Below are 21,012 nucleotides of genomic sequence, written 5' to 3'. Positions count from 1 at the left end.
ATGGCCGGAGAATGTTGATGTGTTGACCAGCAGGTGTCGCAATGTTGATGTTATGTGACTCGGTTCCGCTGGTGCTGTTGTTCCACTGGAATCCCAGAGGAAGCGTCTGTGCGCATGCGCAGGAACTCCAGCAGCTGGGCTGAAGAAGTTTCTGATTGCCACTGTGTGTGTGCGCGTGAGAGTTTAGAGTGTGTAACCTCGCAATTCGGATTCGGGCATGAGTGTGGGTCTGTGGTTCCGACTGTGTGACGAGGGCGACCTGGAGAGCGCGCGGCGCGTTCTGGAGGACCCGGGCGGGCGCGCGCATGTGGACGGGACCGATGACGAGGGAAACACGGCGCTGATGCTCGCGGCCGCCGGCGGGCACGAGCCCCTGGTCCGGTTCCTGCTCAGGAAAGGCGCATCAGTGGACCTTCGGAACCAGCACGGCTGGACCCCGCTCATGCAGGCCGCCAGGTGCAGATCCAGATCCATAATCATAACCAAAAGCATGATGCTAACAACTCCAGATTCACTTCTGCTCTGATCTGAGATAACTCAATATTAGTTTATTCAGATGATCAGCTGTGATCATGTGACAATCATCATTCTGTCATGTCATCATTGATTCATGTGGAACATAGAAGAGCATACATTTTGGGAAATTTATGTTTGAATTTATCTATTTAAATTTAAAATGTATCTATTTGTTTGTTCATATTTCAGGGGTTTTCAGTCTTTTAATAATATCGAGGGACTCCATCCTAAAGACACCAGTATATCTATATATGTAACGCATATATATCTATAATCAGTTATACTGAGGAAGATAAAAGGGTCAGTTCCCCCAGAACTCTGTCAGCAATGACTCCCTCATGTTGTTCCCGTCAGACTTTCTTCATCTTCAGAACATGAGTTAGGATATTAGTGATTAGATCTGAGAGCCGTCTCACTCCTCCAGAGGCTTCTGTTGTAATTGAAACTTGCCGGTCCAGAAAGTTATTAAAGACAATGTTAAAGTAGTCCAAGACGACAGTGGCTCAACCTTAAAGGTGAACTATGCAGGGTTTATCTTCATTTGCCTCAACAGAACCGCTTCGGTCGCTGGACGGGTATAGGAGTTCTCCGGGTTGGATGGTGGCCGTCTCGCGGCCCGTCGCCTGAGCGCAGAAACACACTCGCAACTTAAGTTAGACCATTTGCAATGTTGGTTTAACTTAAAAAAGCCTTAATTTTGAGTTCGTTGTAATTAAATGTTTTAGTTAAAACAATGAAGAAGAATGGTTTAATAAACAGAAACTCAACATAGTATGTTATCTTCACACATTAGTTATCGAGGTTGATTTGACAAAAGATAAAAAGTTGTGATAAGTCATGAAAATATTTTTTTACAGTGTACTTTCTTACACACTTTAAAACTGTAGTTAGATGTATTATTTATTTAAATCAAACAGCTCATTTACTTGCACAATTTGTTATTTTTGTACGATTTTTAGTTACTTTTATATTAGTTTTATTATTTATTTATTCTTACATTTTTTTCAGTGTTTTTCTCTAAACTTTTTCTCTGTTTTATGTTCCGCAGAAGAGGAAAAGTCATACAGGTCTGGATGGAAATTAATAAATGATGACAGAGATTATTTTTGGATCATATCATATTTATTCTTAATTTTTACCAGCTGTCGTTTACTGCTTGATGAATCTAGCTTATTAAACTAGAAGATAATTATGACTGATTAGCATTGTTTATTATTGCGTTGTTTACAGCTGTGATAAACTGTGACTCACTGTACAGTGTAATGAGAATGTTTATTCATGAATTAGTATAATTAGTATTCAGTGTTTTTCAGAATTGAAGTCAATTCCATTTGTTTCATAATATTAGCACTCATTAATCTGGACATAATGAGCACTGAACAGTGATAAAGCCTTGTCCACTAATAATTGTTTTGTCCTTCCGCACACACTGAGACGGGTTTATGAATGAAAACAGCTTTTTGAAAACGCTCTCCAAAGTGGATGAATTTGAACACGCTGTTTTATGAACCGTCAAAACGGAGGAGTTTAAAAGCGATGGCGTAAGTTTAGTCATGTGACGCATATTGAGCCCATAGATATTGATGTTTATAGCGGTATTGAGCCGGTTATGTGCTGTTCACTTTCACACTGATGCTAAAATATGTTCCTTCACACACTCTTCATCACAGTCCTGCACAGATGACAGAATTTACTCACATTTGCTAAACATGAGAGCGCTTGCGTTTTAGTCAGTGTGACCTGGACCATCAGTGAATGCTGAAATATTTTGCTAAATAAAATGATCTTGTCAGAAAAATTGCTCGATAGCTTTATTTATTTTTCCATCTGTATCATCTGTTTATGCATGCCCAGTAAATGTGAATTTAGCGTTTTCCAAAAGTTTCTCATCCACACTGAAACATCTGAAAACGCTAGTGTGGACAGAGGCCGTTTATAAACGAAAACGCCGTTTTCTAATGTATGCGGATTAATGTAGACATAGCCTCAGTGTGTAACAGGATTGATTGGAACGCAGACGTCTGCATGTGTTATTGTGCTTTCCGCAGGTTTGGTCATGTGACCGTGGCTCACCTCCTGCTGGAGAACGGTGCCGAGATTAACGGCCGGAACCGTCTGGGCGCTAGCGTCCTCACCATAGCGGCCCGCGGGGGTCATGCTCAGCTAGCCAAGCTCCTGCTGGAGAACGGCGCCTTCGTGGATGACCTGGACCACCTGTGTGCGGCGGAGGGCAGCGGGGTCAGCGGGGTCACCGGCAGGAGCTTCCTGGAGGTCACGGCTCTGCTAGTCGCTGCTCAGCACGGGCACGAGTCCGCGGTCCAGCTGCTGCTGGACTGGGGCGCTGACGTTAGCTTTGCGCAGAAGAGCACGGGCTGGAGCGCGCTGATGCTAGCGGCGGCCGGCGGGAGGCTAAGCGTCACACAACAGCTGGTGGAGCGAGGAGCAGACCCTGACCAGATCAACGTGCTGGGCAAGACCGCCTTCGAGCTGGCGCTGCGGCACAGAGAGGTCAAGGGTTACCTGGACCCCATCACCACCGTCCGCCCGCAGCCAGGTGAGCGTCTCACGCGCTTCAGCTAAAGCTAACCCTAACCCTTCACCTAAAGCTGACCCTAACCCTTCAGCTAAAGCTGACCCTAACCCTTCAGCTAAAGCTAACCCTAACCCTTCAGCTAAAGCTGACCCTAACCCTTCAGCTAAAGCTGACCCTAACCCTTCACCTAAAGCTGACCCTAACCCTTCACCTAAAGCTGACCCTAACCCTTCAGCTTAAGCTGACCCTAACCCTTCAGCTAAAGCTGACCCTAACCCTTCACCTAAAGCTGACCCTAACCCTTCAGCTAAAGCTGACCCTAACCCTTCACCTAAAGCTGACCCTAACCCTTCACCTAAAGCTGACCCTAACCCTTCAGCTAAAGCTGACCCTAACCCTTCAGCTAAAGCTAAAGCTAACCCTTCAGCTAAAGCTAAAGCTAAAGCTAAAGCTAACCCTTCAGCTTAAGCTGACCCTAACCCTTCAGCTAAAGCTAAAGCTAACCCTTCAGCTTAAGCTGACCCTAACCCTTCAGCTAAAGCTAAAGCTAACCCTTCAGCTAAAGCTGACCCTAACCCTTCAGCTAAAGCTGACCCTAACCCTTCAGCTAAAGCTAAAGCTAACCCTTCAGCTAAAGCTAACCCTAACCCTTCAGCTAAAGCTGACCCTAACCCTTCAGCTAAAGCTGACCCTAACCCTTCAGCTAAAGCTAAAGCTAACCCTTCAGCTTAAGCTGACCCTAACCCTTCAGCTAAAGCTAAAGCTAACCCTTCAGCTAAAGCTAACCCTAACCCTTCAGCTAAAGCTGACCCTAACCCTTCAGCTAAAGCTAACCCTAACCCTTCAGCTAAAGCTAAAGCTAACCCTTCAGCTAAAGCTGACCCTAACCCTTCAGCTAAAGCTAAAGCTAACCCTTCAGCTAAAGCTAAAGCTAACCCTTCAGCTAAAGCTGACCCTAACCCTTCAGCTAAAGCTAACCCTAACCCTTCAGCTAAAGCTAACCCTAACCCAGGACGAAGCATTAGGAACTCAACACAGGATGGTGGCGGCCTGTAAGAGGGGAAGGAATCTTCAGGACATGTTGGTTCACAGTAAACTTCGGCCAACAAACAAAAGAATTCCAACCAGAACTGATGGGACGATTGTAAGAGGAGGACGAACGGGAGTTTACAGGATTACACAGTCCATACCCTTGAATAGGAAAAATTGCATGTATCTTATCAGATGCTCTCGATGAGGGTGAGACGTGTGGGTGAAACCAGAAGCTCCATCCTCACCAGAGTGTGGGCCCACAGGTTCACAGTTAGGAAGGGGATACATCACAAGGTAAGGGGTAATTGGGTAAACCATGAGTGTGACAGATGGTGTAGAAGAAGAAGGTTAAGGATAGTTAGGGCATAGGTAAGTGTGATGTCTAAGTGTATTTTAAAGTTTAGAATTACAGCTTTGCGTTATTGTGTTATTGGGAATTGCGCAGTGGAAATGACCCCAATGCAGCACCTGGTGTTCAACCGACACTAATACTGTTATAACCTGTTTTAACATGAATACCGTAACTGCACTGGGGTGAAAATTATAATATGACAATTCTAAGCCACACCGCACCCGGTTAGCTCTGCTCGGAGAGTTCATGTGTGATTTCCCCATATAGCCTACTGGTGCTGGGGTCTAAAACCAGAATAAAAGCCTTTATAACATGTAGAATAACTTGACAACTATGGGACACCACCGTGCAGCAGAGCATCCCAACAGAGAAAACCTCATGAATTATCCAGGTAAATGTTGGTAAAGGGCCCCATTCCTATATTTCGCCTCGGCCCCTAAGTCACCAAATCCGCCCTGTCCTCCAGTATCCTTCAAAAATAGGGTTAGATTTTGTAGGCTTTGTTTTATTTGTTTATTTTTTAAATATTTAATTTATGTTATTATCCACCGACGGGCTTCTGTTTCTGAGCCGGACTGGTTAGTGTTGCTTTGGCTGTTGTTCTCCTCAAACTGGCAGACGATTGAGCCCGATAATATTAAACGCACTTCTTTTTTCACCTGATTTCGTGCTTGTGTTTTTTCAATGCTCAACAGATGATGAGAAGAAACGGCCTGATGTCTTCCATGCGCTGAAGTTAGGTGAGTTTAAAGATAAAATCTACCATCAAAAAGGTCTACGCTGATCATTTTATTACAGTGTGCATAATATAAAGTCCTTTATTCACATGAATCTTATTGTACATTAAGTTATTGTAAATATATACAGTATATATCAGGGTTTTTCTGCCTCAAAACGAGGCGGAGGTGGTAAAATCCTGATCATGGCTAAAGAAAACACTTTTTACAAGGGCATATAGGTATTTTAACAGTGAGGTAATTAGATTGTTATGTTGAGGACACTATCATATACTGTGTTTCCCACTGAATTTTGTAAAACTGGTGGCTGGACATTGGTCCTGCTCGGGGGGTCAGGGGTCGTGCTCCCCTGTAAGAACATTTTGTATATTTTAAAGATAAATTCATTAATCTGGCGCACTTTGAGAGTCCAAAATTAAGAGCTCCAACCAATGTTCAGCGTGCAAATTAAACAAGGAAAAGGTCTGCATTGACTTGTACCTGAACTTTATAGGGGACTCAAGGGCTTGAGCACTAGAGATGTGCAGATCAGCTCTAACTTCACCGGAATTCTTTGGCAAAATTACATCTCTTTAAAGGGCCCCTATTATGATATGATTCAATGATTCTCAAACGACTCGCCAAATGAATCAATCTCTCTAAATCCCTCCTTTCCGCGAGCTACTCTGCTCTGATTGGCCAGACAGCTCAGTCTGTTGTGAGTGGTCTACTCTGCTCTGATTGGCCAGACAGCTCAGTCTGTTGTGAGTGGTCTACTCTGCTCTGATTGACCAGACAGCTCAGTCTGCTTTGATTGGTCTACTCTGCTCTGATTGGCCAGACAGCTCAGTCTGTTGTGAGTGGTCTACTCTGCTCTGATTGACCAGACAGCTCAGTCTGCTTTGATTGGTCTACTCTGCTCTGATTGGCCAGACAGCTCAGTCTGTTGTGATTGGTTTACCGCGTACAGCACGTGCCGAAAACAAAAACTCCTATTGCCATAACAACGACAGCTCTGCATGTCCTGAGGCGTCCTACACCGTAAACTAAACACTGTAACGAACAATGACGTCGATTTTACCATATCAATCCGAGTGCGAGTCCGGTGATGAAACACTAGAAGAACTAGTTATTCAACCTTAACTTCCATCGCCAGGGCGACTCAAGCAGGACGTTGTAGGGTTAATGAGTGTTGAGTTGATGGAGTGTGTGTCGCGCAGGGAACGCTCAGCTGGTGAAGGAGATCGTGGAGGAGGACTCGGGAGAGTAGGGTTAATGAGTGTTGAGTTGATGGAGTGTGTGTCGCGCAGGGAACGCTCAGCTGGTGAAGGAGATCGTGGAGGAGGACTCGGGAGTGTAGGGTTAATGAGTGTTGAGTTGATGGAGTGTGTGTCGCGCAGGGAACGCTCAGCTGGTGAAGGAGATCGTGGAGGAGGACTCGGGAGTGTAGGGTTAATGAGTGTTGAGTTGATGGAGTGTGTGTTGCGCAGGGAACGCTCAGCTGGTGAAGGAGATCGTGGAGGAGGACTCGGGAGTGTAGGGTTAATGAGTGTTGAGTTGATGGAGTGTGTGTCGCGCAGGGAACGCTCAGCTGGTGAAGGAGATCGTGGAGGAGGACTCGGGAGTGTAGGGTTAATGAGTGTTGAGTTGATGGAGTGTGTGTTGCGCAGGGAACGCTCAGCTGGTGAAGGAGATCGTGGAGGAGGACTCGGGAGTGTAGGGTTAATGAGTGTTGAGTTGATGGAGTGTGTGTTGCGCAGGGAACGCTCAGCTGGTGAAGGAGATCGTGGAGGAGGACTCGGGAGTGTAGGGATAATGAGTGTTGAGTTGATGGAGTGTGTGTTGCGCAGGGAACGCTCAGCTGGTGAAGGAGATCGTGGAGGAGGACTCGGGAGTGTAGGGTTAATGAGTGTTGAGTTGATGGAGTGTGTGTCGCGCAGGGAACGCTCAGCTGGTGAAGGAGATCGTGGAGGAGGACTCGGGAGTGTAGGGTTAATGAGTGTTGAGTTGATGGAGTGTGTGTCGCGCAGGGAACGCTCAGCTGGTGAAGGAGATCGTGGAGGAGGACTCGGGAGTGTAGGGTTAATGAGTGTTGAGTTGATGGAGTGTGTGTCGCGCAGGGAACGCTCAGCTGGTGAAGGAGATCGTGGAGGAGGACTCGGGAGTGTAGGGTTAATGAGTGTTGAGTTGATGGAGTGTGTGTTGCGCAGGGAACGCTCAGCTGGTGAAGGAGATCGTGGAGGAGGACTCGGGAGTGTAGGGTTAATGAGTGTTGAGTTGATGGAGTGTGTGTTGCGCAGGGAACGCTCAGCTGGTGAAGGAGATCGTGGAGGAGGACTCGGGAGTGTAGGGTTAATGAGTGTTGAGTTGATGGAGTGTGTGTCGCGCAGGGAACGCTCAGCTGGTGAAGGAGATCGTGGAGGAGGACTCGGGAGTGTAGGGTTAATGAGTGTTGAGTTGATGGAGTGTGTGTCGCGCAGGGAACGCTCAGCTGGTGAAGGAGATCGTGGAGGAGGACTCGGGAGTGTAGGGTTAATGAGTGTTGAGTTGATGGAGTGTGTGTCGCGCAGGGAACGCTCAGCTGGTGAAGGAGATCGTGGAGGAGGACTCGGGAGTGTAGGGTTAATGAGTGTTGAGTTGATGGAGTGTGTGTCGCGCAGGGAACGCTCAGCTGGTGAAGGAGATCGTGGAGGAGGACTCGGGAGTGTAGGGTTAATGAGTGTTGAGTTGATGGAGTGTGTGTCGCGCAGGGAACGCTCAGCTGGTGAAGGAGATCGTGGAGGAGGACTCGGGAGTGTAGGGTTAATGAGTGTTGAGTTGATGGAGTGTGTGTTGCGCAGGGAACGCTCAGCTGGTGAAGGAGATCGTGGAGGAGGACTCGGGAGAGTAGGGTTAATGAGTGTTGAGTTGATGGAGTGTGTGTCGCGCAGGGAACGCTCAGCTGGTGAAGGAGATCGTGGAGGAGGACTTGGGAGTGTAGGGTTAATGAGTGTTGAGTTGATGGAGTGTGTGTCGCGCAGGGAACGCTCAGCTGGTGAAGGAGATCGTGGAGGAGGACTCGGGAGTGTAGGGTTAATGAGTGTTGAGTTGATGGAGTGTGTGTCGCGCAGGGAACGCTCAGCTGGTGAAGGAGATCGTGGAGGAGGACTCGGGAGTGTAGGGTTAATGAGTGTTGAGTTGATGGAGTGTGTGTTGCGCAGGGAACGCTCAGCTGGTGAAGGAGATCGTGGAGGAGGACTCGGGAGTGTAGGGTTAATGAGTGTTGAGTTGATGGAGTGTGTGTCGCGCAGGGAACGCTCAGCTGGTGAAGGAGATCGTGGAGGAGGACTCGGGAGTGTAGGGTTAATGAGTGTTGAGTTGATGGAGTGTGTGTCGCGCAGGGAACGCTCAGCTGGTGAAGGAGATCGTGGAGGAGGACTCGGGAGTGTAGGGATAATGAGTGTTGAGTTGATGGAGTGTGTGTCGCGCAGGGAACGCTCAGCTGGTGAAGGAGATCGTGGAGGAGGACTCGGGAGTGTAGGGTTAATGAGTGTTGAGTTGATGGAGTGTGTGTCGCGCAGGGAACGCTCAGCTGGTGAAGGAGATCGTGGAGGAGGACTCGGGAGTGTAGGGTTAATGAGTGTTGAGTTGATGGAGTGTGTGTCGCGCAGGGAACGCTCAGCTGGTGAAGGAGATCGTGGAGGAGGACTCGGGGGTGTAGGGTTAATGAGTGTTGAGTTGATGGAGTGTGTGTCGCGCAGGGAACGCTCAGCTGGTGAAGGAGATCGTGGAGGAGGACTCGGGAGTGTAGGGTTAATGAGTGTTGAGTTGATGGAGTGTGTGTCGCGTAGGGAACGCTCAGCTGGTGAAGGAGATCGTGGAGGAGGACTTGGGGCAGGTGAACGCCCTGAACGCCGATGGAGCGTCTCCGCTGATGATGGCGGCTGTGAGTGGGCAGCTGGAGCTGGTGCAGATGCTGGTGGAGAAACAAGCTCACGTGGACCAACGGGACTCAGTGCATGGCTGGACGGCGCTCATGCAGGCCACGTACCACGGGTCAGCACACACTTCCTTACACACGGGTCAGCACACACACCCTAACAGGGCCCTGCGTTTACTGGGATCTAATCAGACGTCACACAAAGGGTTGAAGGGTATAAGAAAAGGCTTAATTATCATTTCAAGAGGTCTTCAATTCGGGGACGAAAAGCAGCAGGTGAGAACACGGAGCTGTTGCTCTTTCTACAAACAGCGAATGTCAGGCGAGAACTTATGATCTACTGATGATGAATTATGGCAATGTTTATGGTCTTTATATTGTACCTTCAAACTAAAGGCAAAATGGCAGTGTTCACGTGATTTTATATTCACACATATATTTAATCATGGACATTCATATCACATCATAATCATACTATTATTATCTTATAATATTATGTTGATCATATTATACAACTTTTTGTTTTTGTCAAAAATGCATTATTTGACCTGTGAAGGTTAAGTAGTTATTTTTGTCATTTTATGGTTTAGGATGTTCCCTGCCTCCCTTTAGTAATCAGTTTTATTTGTTTATGGTCTGGTATTAAAGGCCTTGAGTTTGAATCCTTCCTGATGTTGTGCTTGTGTTGTTAGGAATAAAGAAGTGGTGAAGTTTCTTCTGAACCAGGGCGCCGACGTCAACCTGAGAGCCAAGAACGGATACACGGCCTTTGACCTGGTCATGCTGCTGAACGACCCCGGTGAGCGAGTGTGTGCGCGCGTGTGTGTGTGTGTGTGTGTGTGTGTGTGTTTTGAAAAATGCAGAAAAATAAGTTAATGCATTCATGACATCAAGGCTTGGTTATTGTAATGCTATTAGAGATGCACCGATTACAATTTTCTAGGCCATTTCCAATTCTTCATTGAGTTTGACCTGCCGATACTGATTTTAGCCGATTCCGATTTCATTTTTTCGAACTGCTTTACAGCACACACAAATATTCATTTTCTAAATTTTAGTTTTTTATAAAACACCATATACTTTCACCCAAACTGAATAATAAGTTTAAATGGGTACATTTTCTATAAATATCTAGTCTTTCTTTTTTGACATAGCCTACTCCAGTTCTTGTTAAAACACACTAGACATGCAAATTCTGTGCAGTTTGGGCACTTTTTGAATGAAATTATATTTATTTTATCCATCAAAAGTGCGCTTTCACTTTAATTGAGCGTGAGCAGCGCAGCAGAAATAGACTCTGCGCCGAAACCCACGCTCCATCACTGCTGCTCTCGCGACGCTCCATCACTGCTGCTCCCGCGACGCTCCATCACTGCTGCTCCCGCGACGCTCCATCACTGCTGCTCCCGCGACGCTCCTGCTTGACGATCACGCGACGCTCCTGCTTGACGATCACGCGACGCTCCTGCTTGACGATCACGCGACGCTCCTGTTTGACGATCACGCGACGCTCCTGCTTGACGATCACGCGACGCTCCTGCTTGACGATCACGCGACGCTCCTGCTTGACGATCACGCGACGCTCCTGCTTGACGATCACGCGACGCTCCTGCTTGACGATCACGCGACGCTCCTGTTTGACGATCACGCGACGCTCCTGCTTGACGATCACGCGACGCTCCTGCTTGACGATCACGCGACGCTCCTGCTTGACGATCACGCGACGCTCCTGTTTGACGATCACGCGACGCTCCTGCTTGACGATCACGCGACGCTCCTGCTTGACGATCACGCGACGCTCCTGCTTGACGATCACGCGACGCTCCTGCTTGACGATCACGCGACGCTCCTGCTTGACGATCACGCGACGCTCCTGCTTGACGATCACGCGACGCTCCTGCTTGACGATCACGCGACGCTCCTGCTTGACGATCACGCGACGCTCCTGTTTGACGATCACGCGACGCTCCTGCTCGACGACCACGCGACGCTCCTGCTCGACGATCACGCGACGCTCCTGTTCTTACCTCGAGTTCTTACCAGAACCAGGAAGTATGACCATATTAGCCCCGTTCTGTCAACACTGCATTGGCTGCCTATTAAACACTCTAACACTCTAACACTCTGCTACTGTAATCTCCTGTTATCTCTGTGTGTGTGTGTGTGTGTGTGTGTGTGTGTGTGTGTGTGTGTGTGTGTGTGTGTGTGTGTGTCCTCAGACACGGAGCTGGTGCGTCTGCTGGCGTCGGTGTGTATGCTGCTGGACAGAGACAAGAACAAACACAGAGGAACATCTCCTGCCAAGAGGAGGCCGTCTCTCAGTGTGACGCCGCCACAGGACGATAGAGGCGGCCTGAAGGTGACCTCTGACCCCTAACCTCTGACCCACTAACCCCTGACCCACTGACCTCTGACCCCTAACCTCTGACCCCTGACGTCTGACCCCTAACCTCTGACCCACTAACCCCTGACCCACTGACCTCTGACCCACAAACCCCTAACCCACTGACCTCTGACCCCTAAAGGATTGAGCATTTTAGAAATGTGAAAATCGTAATATTTGCTTGCATTATTCATACCTGGCATTGAAGTTGTCCGTTGGTGACTCGTGTGACTCTGAGGATCTGAGGAGTGTTCTGGACGTCTGAAGGGAACTGCTCGTCTCGATCGCATCCCTTCAGCGTGCTTCTGTATGATGTTTATGAATGTGTTCAGGGGAAATCGTTGCTTTTTCATATAATATGCATAATCATTTTTGTATGTTATACATGTGAGGTATATAGAAAAGTTATAGAATTGCTAACCGGCTATATTGTAGTTTTACAGTCGAGGATGTTGCCATAGACTCAAACTAGCTAACCAATGAGGCTCTTGTCTGATGTCATGGTTTCCTCACTTCTGCTGGTCTAGTCGGTTTGTCTGTTCTCTCGTCACCAGTCCTGGTGGAGCCGCATGTCCAACCGCTTCCGCAGACTGAAGCTCACGCACACGCTGAGACACGGGCTCTCCACCAATCGGCTCGCTCCGTTCCCCGATGACCCCGCCCTCCCCCTGGACGCCACCATGAAGGCGCGGGGCGACAGTGACCCTGAGGTCAGCGCTGAGGTCATCGCCAGGAGTAAAGACAGCGGTACGGGGTCGAGGGGTCAGAGGTCGTAGGACTGTCAATTTTTTTTAAACATTTCGAATATTCGTCGAATTAAAAAAAAAACTGCACATTCGAGTTGGTGTGTCAAGAGGCGCGCGCGACATGATGATGACATCACTGACGCGGTGTGTTTCTGTTAGCTTATCCAGTACAGCGTTGCTAATGTGAAAAGTGGCGGGAAAGGCTGACGAAAACCCTCTCCGTTGCAGCGCCACACTTCACAGCTGAGTGTGTGTTCATCCGCACGAGCGAAGCGTCTGGTGTTCTGGAGGGGAAGTGTTCCGTGTAGTTCGTTACGCGTCTGGTGATGTTTACTGATGACGAACACAGTTTTATGCACTATTGTAACCTAATTTTCCTTGCATGCACATTAAGGGAATTCTATTTTTTATAAGAACAATTGTTTCTAAAGTTAATGCACTTTAAACAGTGAATTTCATTTCAATAAAAGAAGTGATGCTTGGTTTGGTTTATATTTGCTTATTGCGCTCGCTTACGCCCTCTTGTGGGCATAGGAGATAATGCAGTACTTTTATCCTCTAACATTAAGTATTGCCTTCAGAATTCGAATTTTGCTAATATTTAAGAAAGAAATGTGAATTTAGCTTTTCAACCATTTTGACAGTCCTAGAGATCGTCTTGTCTAGTCTGCTTACTGAAGAACAACACAGTAAAGCCATGACTCTGTTTTATTGTAGGTTTAAACAGAACAGGAAGTGGGAAAGATGACTTCCTCATCACGACAATGGTACAGTTGTTTAATTTAAACATGTTAAAGCCTTGAGAAGTGTGTGTTCCCTGACCCGTGACCTGTGTTCAGCTGAGGAACGGAGCTCCGCTCGCCCGCCTGCCCAATGAGAAGCTGAAGGCCGTGATCCCGCCGTTCCTGCCGCCCTCCCAGTTTGAGCCGTGGAGTTCTGACCGCGGCGGGAACACGAGACCCGATCCGTGGAGTTCTGACCGCGGCGGATCCCTGAAGGAGCGGAGCGGGAACACGCCTCAGAGACCCGGCAGAACCAGCGCCAACAACTCCGATGTATGACACCATCATGGGAAAGTTTGCCTGGATTATCCAGATTGTAGTTGTTCTGTTTAATGAATTATGTTTTCTGTAGATGTTCACTGTGTGTGTGTGTGTGCGTGTGTGTGTGTGTGCGTGTGTGCGTGTGTGTGTGCGTGTGCGTGTGTGTGTGTGTGTGTGTGTGTGTGTGTGTGTGTGCGTGTGTGTGTGTGTGTGTGTGTGTGTGTGTGTGTGTTGTAGACGTCCATTAGTCGAGTGGTCAGCAGGTCCATCAAGTTTCCCAGCATCACCAAAGGCCCCTCCCCCTCCAACTCAGGCAATTATAACTCCGCCCACTCCTCAGGCGGGTCCAATGGTGTGGGAGGAGTCAACCGTCACGCCTCTGACTCACACAACCGCTCAGGTGACTCCGCCCACTCACTGACATCATGCACCTGCAGTAACAAGATTGACAGTTGATGCTGATCGCGTGTGGAACTGAACAGAGCTCAATAATGACCCTGTTGTCTTCTGTAGAAATATAATTTGTTTCATATTTGATGAAGTTTGCATGATTTATTCTTTGTGTGTGTGCCCGTGTGTGTGTGTGTGCAGGTGGCAGCGGTGCAGACAGTGTTCTATCTCAAATCGTGGCTCAGAGAAAGAGAGCGGCTGGTTTGATTGACAGCAGGACGGTCGCTGTAGAGACGCCGCTGCCCTCTGACATCATCCCGCAGGACAGCACCGGCAGACGGGTGTGTGTGTGTGAGTGTGTGTGTGTGTGTGTGTGTGTGTGTGTGTGTGTGTGTGTGTGTGTGTGTGTGTGTGTGTGTGTCAGTAACTCTCTGATCCTCTGTGTGTGTGTTCCAGAAGCTGGAGCTGCAGAAGCGTCCTCAGTCGGGGAACTCCTCCAGGTCGAAGAGCACGTCTCCCACTCTCACTCCGTCTCCGACGCCGTCGCCGAAACCTCCCGGAGACTCTCAGTCGTCCACGTCGTCGTCACAGGCCCGGTCCAACTCCAGCAGCGGCACCATCACTGACGACGGTCTCTCACACACTCACACACACACGTGCGCACACACACACACACACTCACTCGCACACACACACACACACACACACACACACACACACACACGCGCACACACACACACTCACTCGCACACACACGCGCGCACACACACACACACACACACACACACACACACACACGCGCACACACACACTCACTCGCACACACACACACACACACACACACTCACTCGCGCACACACACAAACACACACACACACACAGGATCAGAGAGTTACTGACACACACACACACACACACACACTCGCACGCACACACACACACACACACTCGCACACACACACACTCACTCACTCACACACTCACTCACTCACTCACACACTCACTCACTCGCACACACACATACACTCACACACACACGCGCAGACACGCACACACACACACACACACACACACACACTCACTCGCACACACACACACACACACTCACTCACTCACTCACACACTCACTCACTCGCACACACACATACACTCACACACACACGCGCAGACACACACACACTCACACACACACGCGCAGACACACACACACACACACACACACACACACACACACACACACACACACATAGATCATTTGTTTTTTTCTGAAACAAGGATTAAATTTGTTGCAATGTTGTATTTTCTTCTTGGTTCGGTTCGCTTTCACAAGGATCAAGATGTTTTTATGCACGTCACATGTTCTCATATCGGTCTCCTCTGTGACCTCTGTGTCCTCTGTGACCTCTTTGTCTTCTGTGTCCTCTGTGACCTCTTTGTCTTCTGTGTCCTCTGTGTCCTCTGTGACCTCTGTGACCTCTGTGACCTCTCTGTCCTCTGTGTCCTCTGTGTCCTCTGTGACCTCTGTGTCCTCTGTGTCCTCTGTGTCCTCTGTGACCTCTGTGACCTCTTTGTCTTCTGTGTCCTCTGTGACCTCTGTGTCCTCTGTGACCTCTGTGACCTCTGTGACCTCTCTGTCCTCTGTGTCCTCTGTGTCCTCTGTGTCCTCTGTGACCTCTGTGTCCTCTGTGACCTCTGTGACCTCTGTGTCCTCTGTGTCCTCTGTGACCTCTGTGACCTCTGTGACCTCTGTGACCTCTCTGTCCTCTGTGTCCTCTGTGTCCTCTGTGTCCTCTGTGACCTCTGTGTCCTCTGTGTCCTCTGTGACCTCTGTGTCCTCTGTGTCCTCTGTGTCCTCTGTGACCTCTGTGTCCTCTGTGTCCTCTGTGACCTCTGTGACCTCTGTGTCCTCTGTGTCCTCTGTGACCTCTGTGTCCTCTGTGACCTCTGTGACCTCTGTGTCCTCTGTGACCTCTGTGACCTCTCTGTCCTCTGTGTCCTCTGTGACCTCTGTGTCCTCTGTGACCTCTGTGTCCTCTGTGACCTCTGTGACCTCTGTGTCTTCTGTGTCCTCTGTGACCTCTGTGACCTCTGTGTCTTCTGTGTCTTCTGTGACCTCTGTGACCTCTGTGACCTCTGTGTCCTCTGTGACCTCTGTGTCCTCTGTGACCTCTGTGACCTCTGTGTCCTCTGTGACCTCTGTGACCTCTGTGACCTCTGTGTCCTCTGTGACCTCTGTGTCCTCTGTGACCTATGTGACCTCTGTGACCTCTGTGACCTCTGTGTCCTCTGTGACCTCTGTGTCCTCTGTGACCTCTGTGTCCTCTGTGACCTCTGTGACCTCTGTTTCCTCTGTGACCTCTCTGTCCTCTGTGTCCTCTGTGACCTATGTGACCTCTGTGTCCTCTGTGTCCTATGTGTCCTCTGTGACCTCTGTGACCTCTGTGACCTATGTGTCCTCTGTGACCTCTGTGACCTCTCTGTCCTCTGTGACCTCTGTGACCTCTGTGTCCTCTGTGACCTCTGTGTCCTCTGTGTCCTCTGTGACCTCTGTGACCTCTGTTTCCTCTGTGACCTATGTGTCCTCTGTGACCTCTGTGACCTATGTGTCCTCTGTGTCCTCTGTGTCCTCTGTGACCTCTGTGACCTCTGTGACCTATGTGTCCTCTGTGACCTCTGTGTCCTCTGTGACCTCTGTGTCCTCTGTGACCTCTGTGTCCTCTGTGACCTCTGTTTCCTCTGTGTCCTCTGTGACCTCTGTGACCTCTGTTTCCTCTGTGACCTATGTGTCCTCTGTGACCTCTGTGACCTATGTGTCCTCTGTGTCCTCTGTGTCCTCTGTGACCTCTGTGACCTCTGTTTCCTCTGTGACCTATGTGTCCTCTGTGTCCTCTGTGTCCTCTGTGACCTCTGTGACCTCTGTGACCTATGTGTCCTCTGTGACCTCTGTGTCCTCTGTGTCCTCTGTGTCCTCTGTGACCTCTGTGTCCTCTGTGACCTCTGTGACCTCTGTTTCCTCTGTGACCTCTCTGTCCTCTGTGTCCTCTGTGACCTATGTGACCTCTGTGTCCTCTGTGTCCTCTGTGACCTCTGTGACCTCTGTGACCTATGTGTCCTCTGTGACCTCTGTGACCTCTCTGTCCTCTGTGACCTCTGTGACCTCTGTGTCCTCTGTGACCTCTGTGTCCTCTGTGTCCTCTGTGACCTCTGTGACCTCTGTTTCCTCTGTGACCTATGTGTCCTCTGTGACCTCTGTGACCTATGTGTCCTCTGTGTCCTCTGTGTCCTCTGTGACCTCTGTGACCTCTGTGACCTATGTGTCCTCTGTGACCTCTGTGACCTCTGTTTCCTCTGTGACCTATGTGTCCTCTGTGACCTCTGTGACCTATGTGTCCTCTGTGACCTCTGTGACCTATGTGTCCTCTGTGACCTCTGTGACCTATGTGTCCTCTGTGACCTCTGTGACCTATGTGTCCTCTGTGTCCTCTGTGACCTATGTGTCCTCTGTGACCTCTGTGACCTCTGTTTCCTCTGTGACCTCTGTGACCTATGTGTCCTCTGTGACCTCTGTGACCTATGTGTCCTCTGTGACCTCTGTGACCTCTATCAAGATGATTGACAAGTTCCCTTCAGCTTATTGTGGCTTCATTCATAAACCGGTGGAGACACGAGACACTGCATGCAGCCGTCATATTCTACATTACTATTAATACTGCAGCAAATTTAAACGTGTGTGTGTTGCACTTAATATATCAACTTCATATTTTTTCATGTCATAATTATGATTTACAAAACCATGATTTTTGTATTTTCTGTTATGTGGTGTAAATGAGCACCTCTCTGTATTTATCTCTGATTATTTCCTCACACACAGACGAGTTATCTGGGATTCTGAGGAAACTTTCTCTGGAGAAATATCAGCCCATCTTCGAGGAGCAGGAGGTGCGTCTCCAGGACCCTTCACTCTATGCTCACGTTCATATCATAACTGGAGAATCTGAATAGATCATCACTGGATCTCACTGTCAGTCTTTTAACATTTCTATCGTAAAACTGTTTTGGCTACTTGTATATCTTACACTCTTCCCATGCTGACTTTACACTTGTGCATTAGCAGATGCTTTTATCTTGCGGGTCTTTGAACAGAAGCTACTAACTCCTGCTCCGCTTCTGTACGGACGCCGCCTCCTTTGCTCTGATTGGCCGAGTCATATTGACGAGCGCTGTCAGACTGCTGAGCAAGAGCAACTTTTAAAACGTTTAGTCTTCCTAGCAACAAACAGAGCAGCACCCAGAATATGAAGTATTGTGAGACAGTATGGGAGTGTTATGAGTGTGTGTGTGTGTGTGTGTGTGTGTGATGAACGCAGGTGGACATGGAGGCGTTTCTGACCCTGACTGACGGAGACCTGAAGGAACTGGGCATCAAAACTGACGGACCTCGACAGCAGATCCTGGCGGCCATATCGGAGCTGAACGCCGGGAAGGTGAGTTTGTGCGGCGTCAGTGTGTCACCGGCTCAGTCTGACTGTCACCGTGACGTGTGTGTCTTCTCGTGACAGGGCAGGGAACGGCAGATCTTACAAGAAACCATCCATAACTTCCAGTCTTCGTTTGGCAGCAGCGCCAGTAACCCTCGGCCCGCGGGTCGCCCGCCCTGTGAGTGCCGCTACTGAACGCCCACACCTCGTTCTGCAACACTGATGATCGACACACTGACCTGTGCCCTCACTCAACACACTGACCTGTGCCCTCACTCAACACACTGACCTGTGCCCTCACTCAACACACTGACCTGTGCCCTCACTCAACACACTGACCTGTGCCCTCACTCAACACACTGACCTGTGCCCTCACTCAACACACTGACCTGTGCCCTCACTCAACACACTGACCTGTGCCCTCACTCAACACACTGACCTGTGCCCTCACTCAACACACTGATCTGTGCCCTCACTCAACACACTGACCTGTGCCCTCACTCAACACACTGACCTGTGCCCTCACTCAACACACTGATCTGTGCCCTCACTCAACACACTGACCTGTGCCCTCACTCAACACACTGATCTGTGCCCTCACTCAACACACTGACCTGTGCCCTCACTCAACACACTGATCTGTGCCCTCACTCAACACACTGATCTGTGCCCTCACTCAACACACTGACCTGTGCCCTCACTCAACACACTGACCTGTGCCCTCTCTCAACACACTGATCTGTGCCCTCACTCAACACACTGACCTGTGCCCTCACTCAACACACTGACCTGTGCCCTCACTCAACACACTGACCTGTGCCCTCACTCAACACACTGACCTGTGCCCTCACTCAACACACTGACCTGTGCCCTCTCTCAACACACTGACCTGTGCCCTCACTCAACACACTGACCTGTGCCCTCACTCAACACACTGACCTGTGCCCTCACTCAACACACTGACCTGTGCCCTCACTCAACACACTGATCTGTGCCCTCACTCAACACACTGACCTGTGCCCTCACTCAACACACTGACCTGTGCCCTCACTCAACACACTGACCTGTGCCCTCACTCAACACACTGACCTGTGCCCTCACTCAACACACTGACCTGTGCCCTCACTCAACACACTGATCTGTGCCCTCACTCAACACACTGACCTGTGCCCTCACTCAACACACTGACCTGTGCCCTCACTCAACACACTGACCTGTGCCCTCACTCAACACACTGATCTGTGCCCTCACTCAACACACTGACCTGTGCCCTCACTCAACACACTGACCTGTGCCCTCACTCAACACACTGACCTGTGCCCTCACTCAACACACTGACCTGTGCCCTCACTCAACACACTGACCTGTGCCCTCACTCAACACACTGATCTGTGCCCTCACTCAACACACTGACCTGTGCCCTCACTCAACACACTGACCTGTGCCCTCACTCAACACACTGACCTGTGCCCTCACTCAACACACTGACCTGTGCCCTCACTCAACACACTGATCTGTGCCCTCACTCAACACACTGACCTGTGCCCTCACTCAACACACTGACCTGTGCCCTCACTCAACACACTGACCTGTGCCCTCACTCAACACACTGATCTGTGCCCTCGCTCAACACACTGACCTGTGCCCTCACTCAACACACTGACCTGTGCCCTCACTCAACACACTGACCTGTGCCCTCGCTCAACACACTGACCTGTGCCCTCACTCAACACACTGACCTGTGCCCTCACTCAACACACTGACCTGTGCCCTCACTCAACACACTGATCTGTGCCCTCACTCAACACACTGACCTGTGCCCTCACTCAACACACTGACCTGTGCCCTCACTCAACACACTGACCTGTGCCCTCACTCAACACACTGACCTGTGCCCTCACTCAACACACTGACCTGTGCCCTCTCTCAACACACTGACCTGTGCCCTCACTCAACACACTGACCTGTGCCCTCACTCAACACACTGACCTGTGCCCTCACTCAACACACTGACCTGTGCCCTCACTCAACACACTGACCTGTGCCCTCACTCAACACACTGACCTGTGCCCTCACTCAACACACTGACCTGTGCCCTCACTCAACACACTGACCTGTGCCCTCACTCAACACACTGACCTGTGCCCTCACTCAACACACTGACCTGTGCCCTCACTCAACACACTGACCTGTGCCCTCTCTCAACACACTGACCTGTGCCCTCACTCAACACACTGACCTGTGCCCTCTCTCAACACACTGACCTGTGCCCTCACTCAACACACTGACCTGTGCCCTCACTCAACACACTGACCTGTGCCCTCACTCAACACACTGACCTGTGCCCTCACTCAACACACTGACCTGTGCCCTCACTCAACACACTGACCTGTGCCCTCTCTCAACACACTGACCTGTGCCCTCACTCAACACACTGACCTGTGCCCTCTCTCAACACACTGACCTGTGCCCTCACTCAACACACTGACCTGTGCCCTCACTCAACACACTGACCTGTGCCCTCACTCAACACACTGACCTGTGCCCTCACTCAACACACTGACCTGTGCCCTCACTCAACACACTGACCTGTGCCCTCTCTCAACACACTGACCTGTGCCCTCTCTCAACACACTGACCTGTGCCCTCACTCAACACACTGACCTGTGCCCTCACTCAACACACTGACCTGTGCCCTCACTCAACACACTGATCTGTGCCCTCACTCAACACACTGATCTGTGCCCTCACTCAACACACTGACCTGTGCCCTCACTCAACACACTGACCTGTGCCCTCACTCAACACACTGACCTGTGCCCTCACTCAACACACTGACCTGTGCCCTCACTCAACACACTGACCTGTGCCCTCTCTCAACACACTGACCTGTGCCCTCACTCA

General features: G+C 49.8%; 1 protein-coding gene across 1 annotated transcript; it reads left to right on the top strand.

Annotated features, from left to right (window-relative positions):
• Window positions 1-82: 82 nt before the first annotated feature.
• anks6 (ankyrin repeat and sterile alpha motif domain containing 6) lies at window positions 83-18,303 on the top strand (the record flags this gene model as incomplete). The annotated part of the gene is made up of 15 exons (XM_079601788.1): window positions 83-456; window positions 2,565-3,070; window positions 5,129-5,173; window positions 8,980-9,184; window positions 9,761-9,867; window positions 11,288-11,427; window positions 12,006-12,198; window positions 12,915-12,964; window positions 13,037-13,252; window positions 13,478-13,640; window positions 13,832-13,971; window positions 14,087-14,261; window positions 17,502-17,569; window positions 17,998-18,114; window positions 18,190-18,303. Exons 1-15 carry the CDS (start codon window positions 218-220, stop codon window positions 18,301-18,303), a joined length of 2,478 nt encoding a protein of 825 aa, XP_079457914.1. The 5' UTR covers window positions 83-217.
• Between the last annotated feature and the right edge of the window lie 2,709 nt (window positions 18,304-21,012).

The sequence above is a fragment of the Phoxinus phoxinus genome (assembly GCF_949152265.1).
Source record: "Phoxinus phoxinus genome assembly, chromosome: 24".
In the NCBI taxonomy this organism is placed as follows: Eukaryota; Metazoa; Chordata; class Actinopteri; order Cypriniformes; family Leuciscidae; genus Phoxinus; species Phoxinus phoxinus.
Note: the sequence above shows the minus strand (reverse complement) of the source record. Positions and strands in the feature narration are given on the sequence as shown.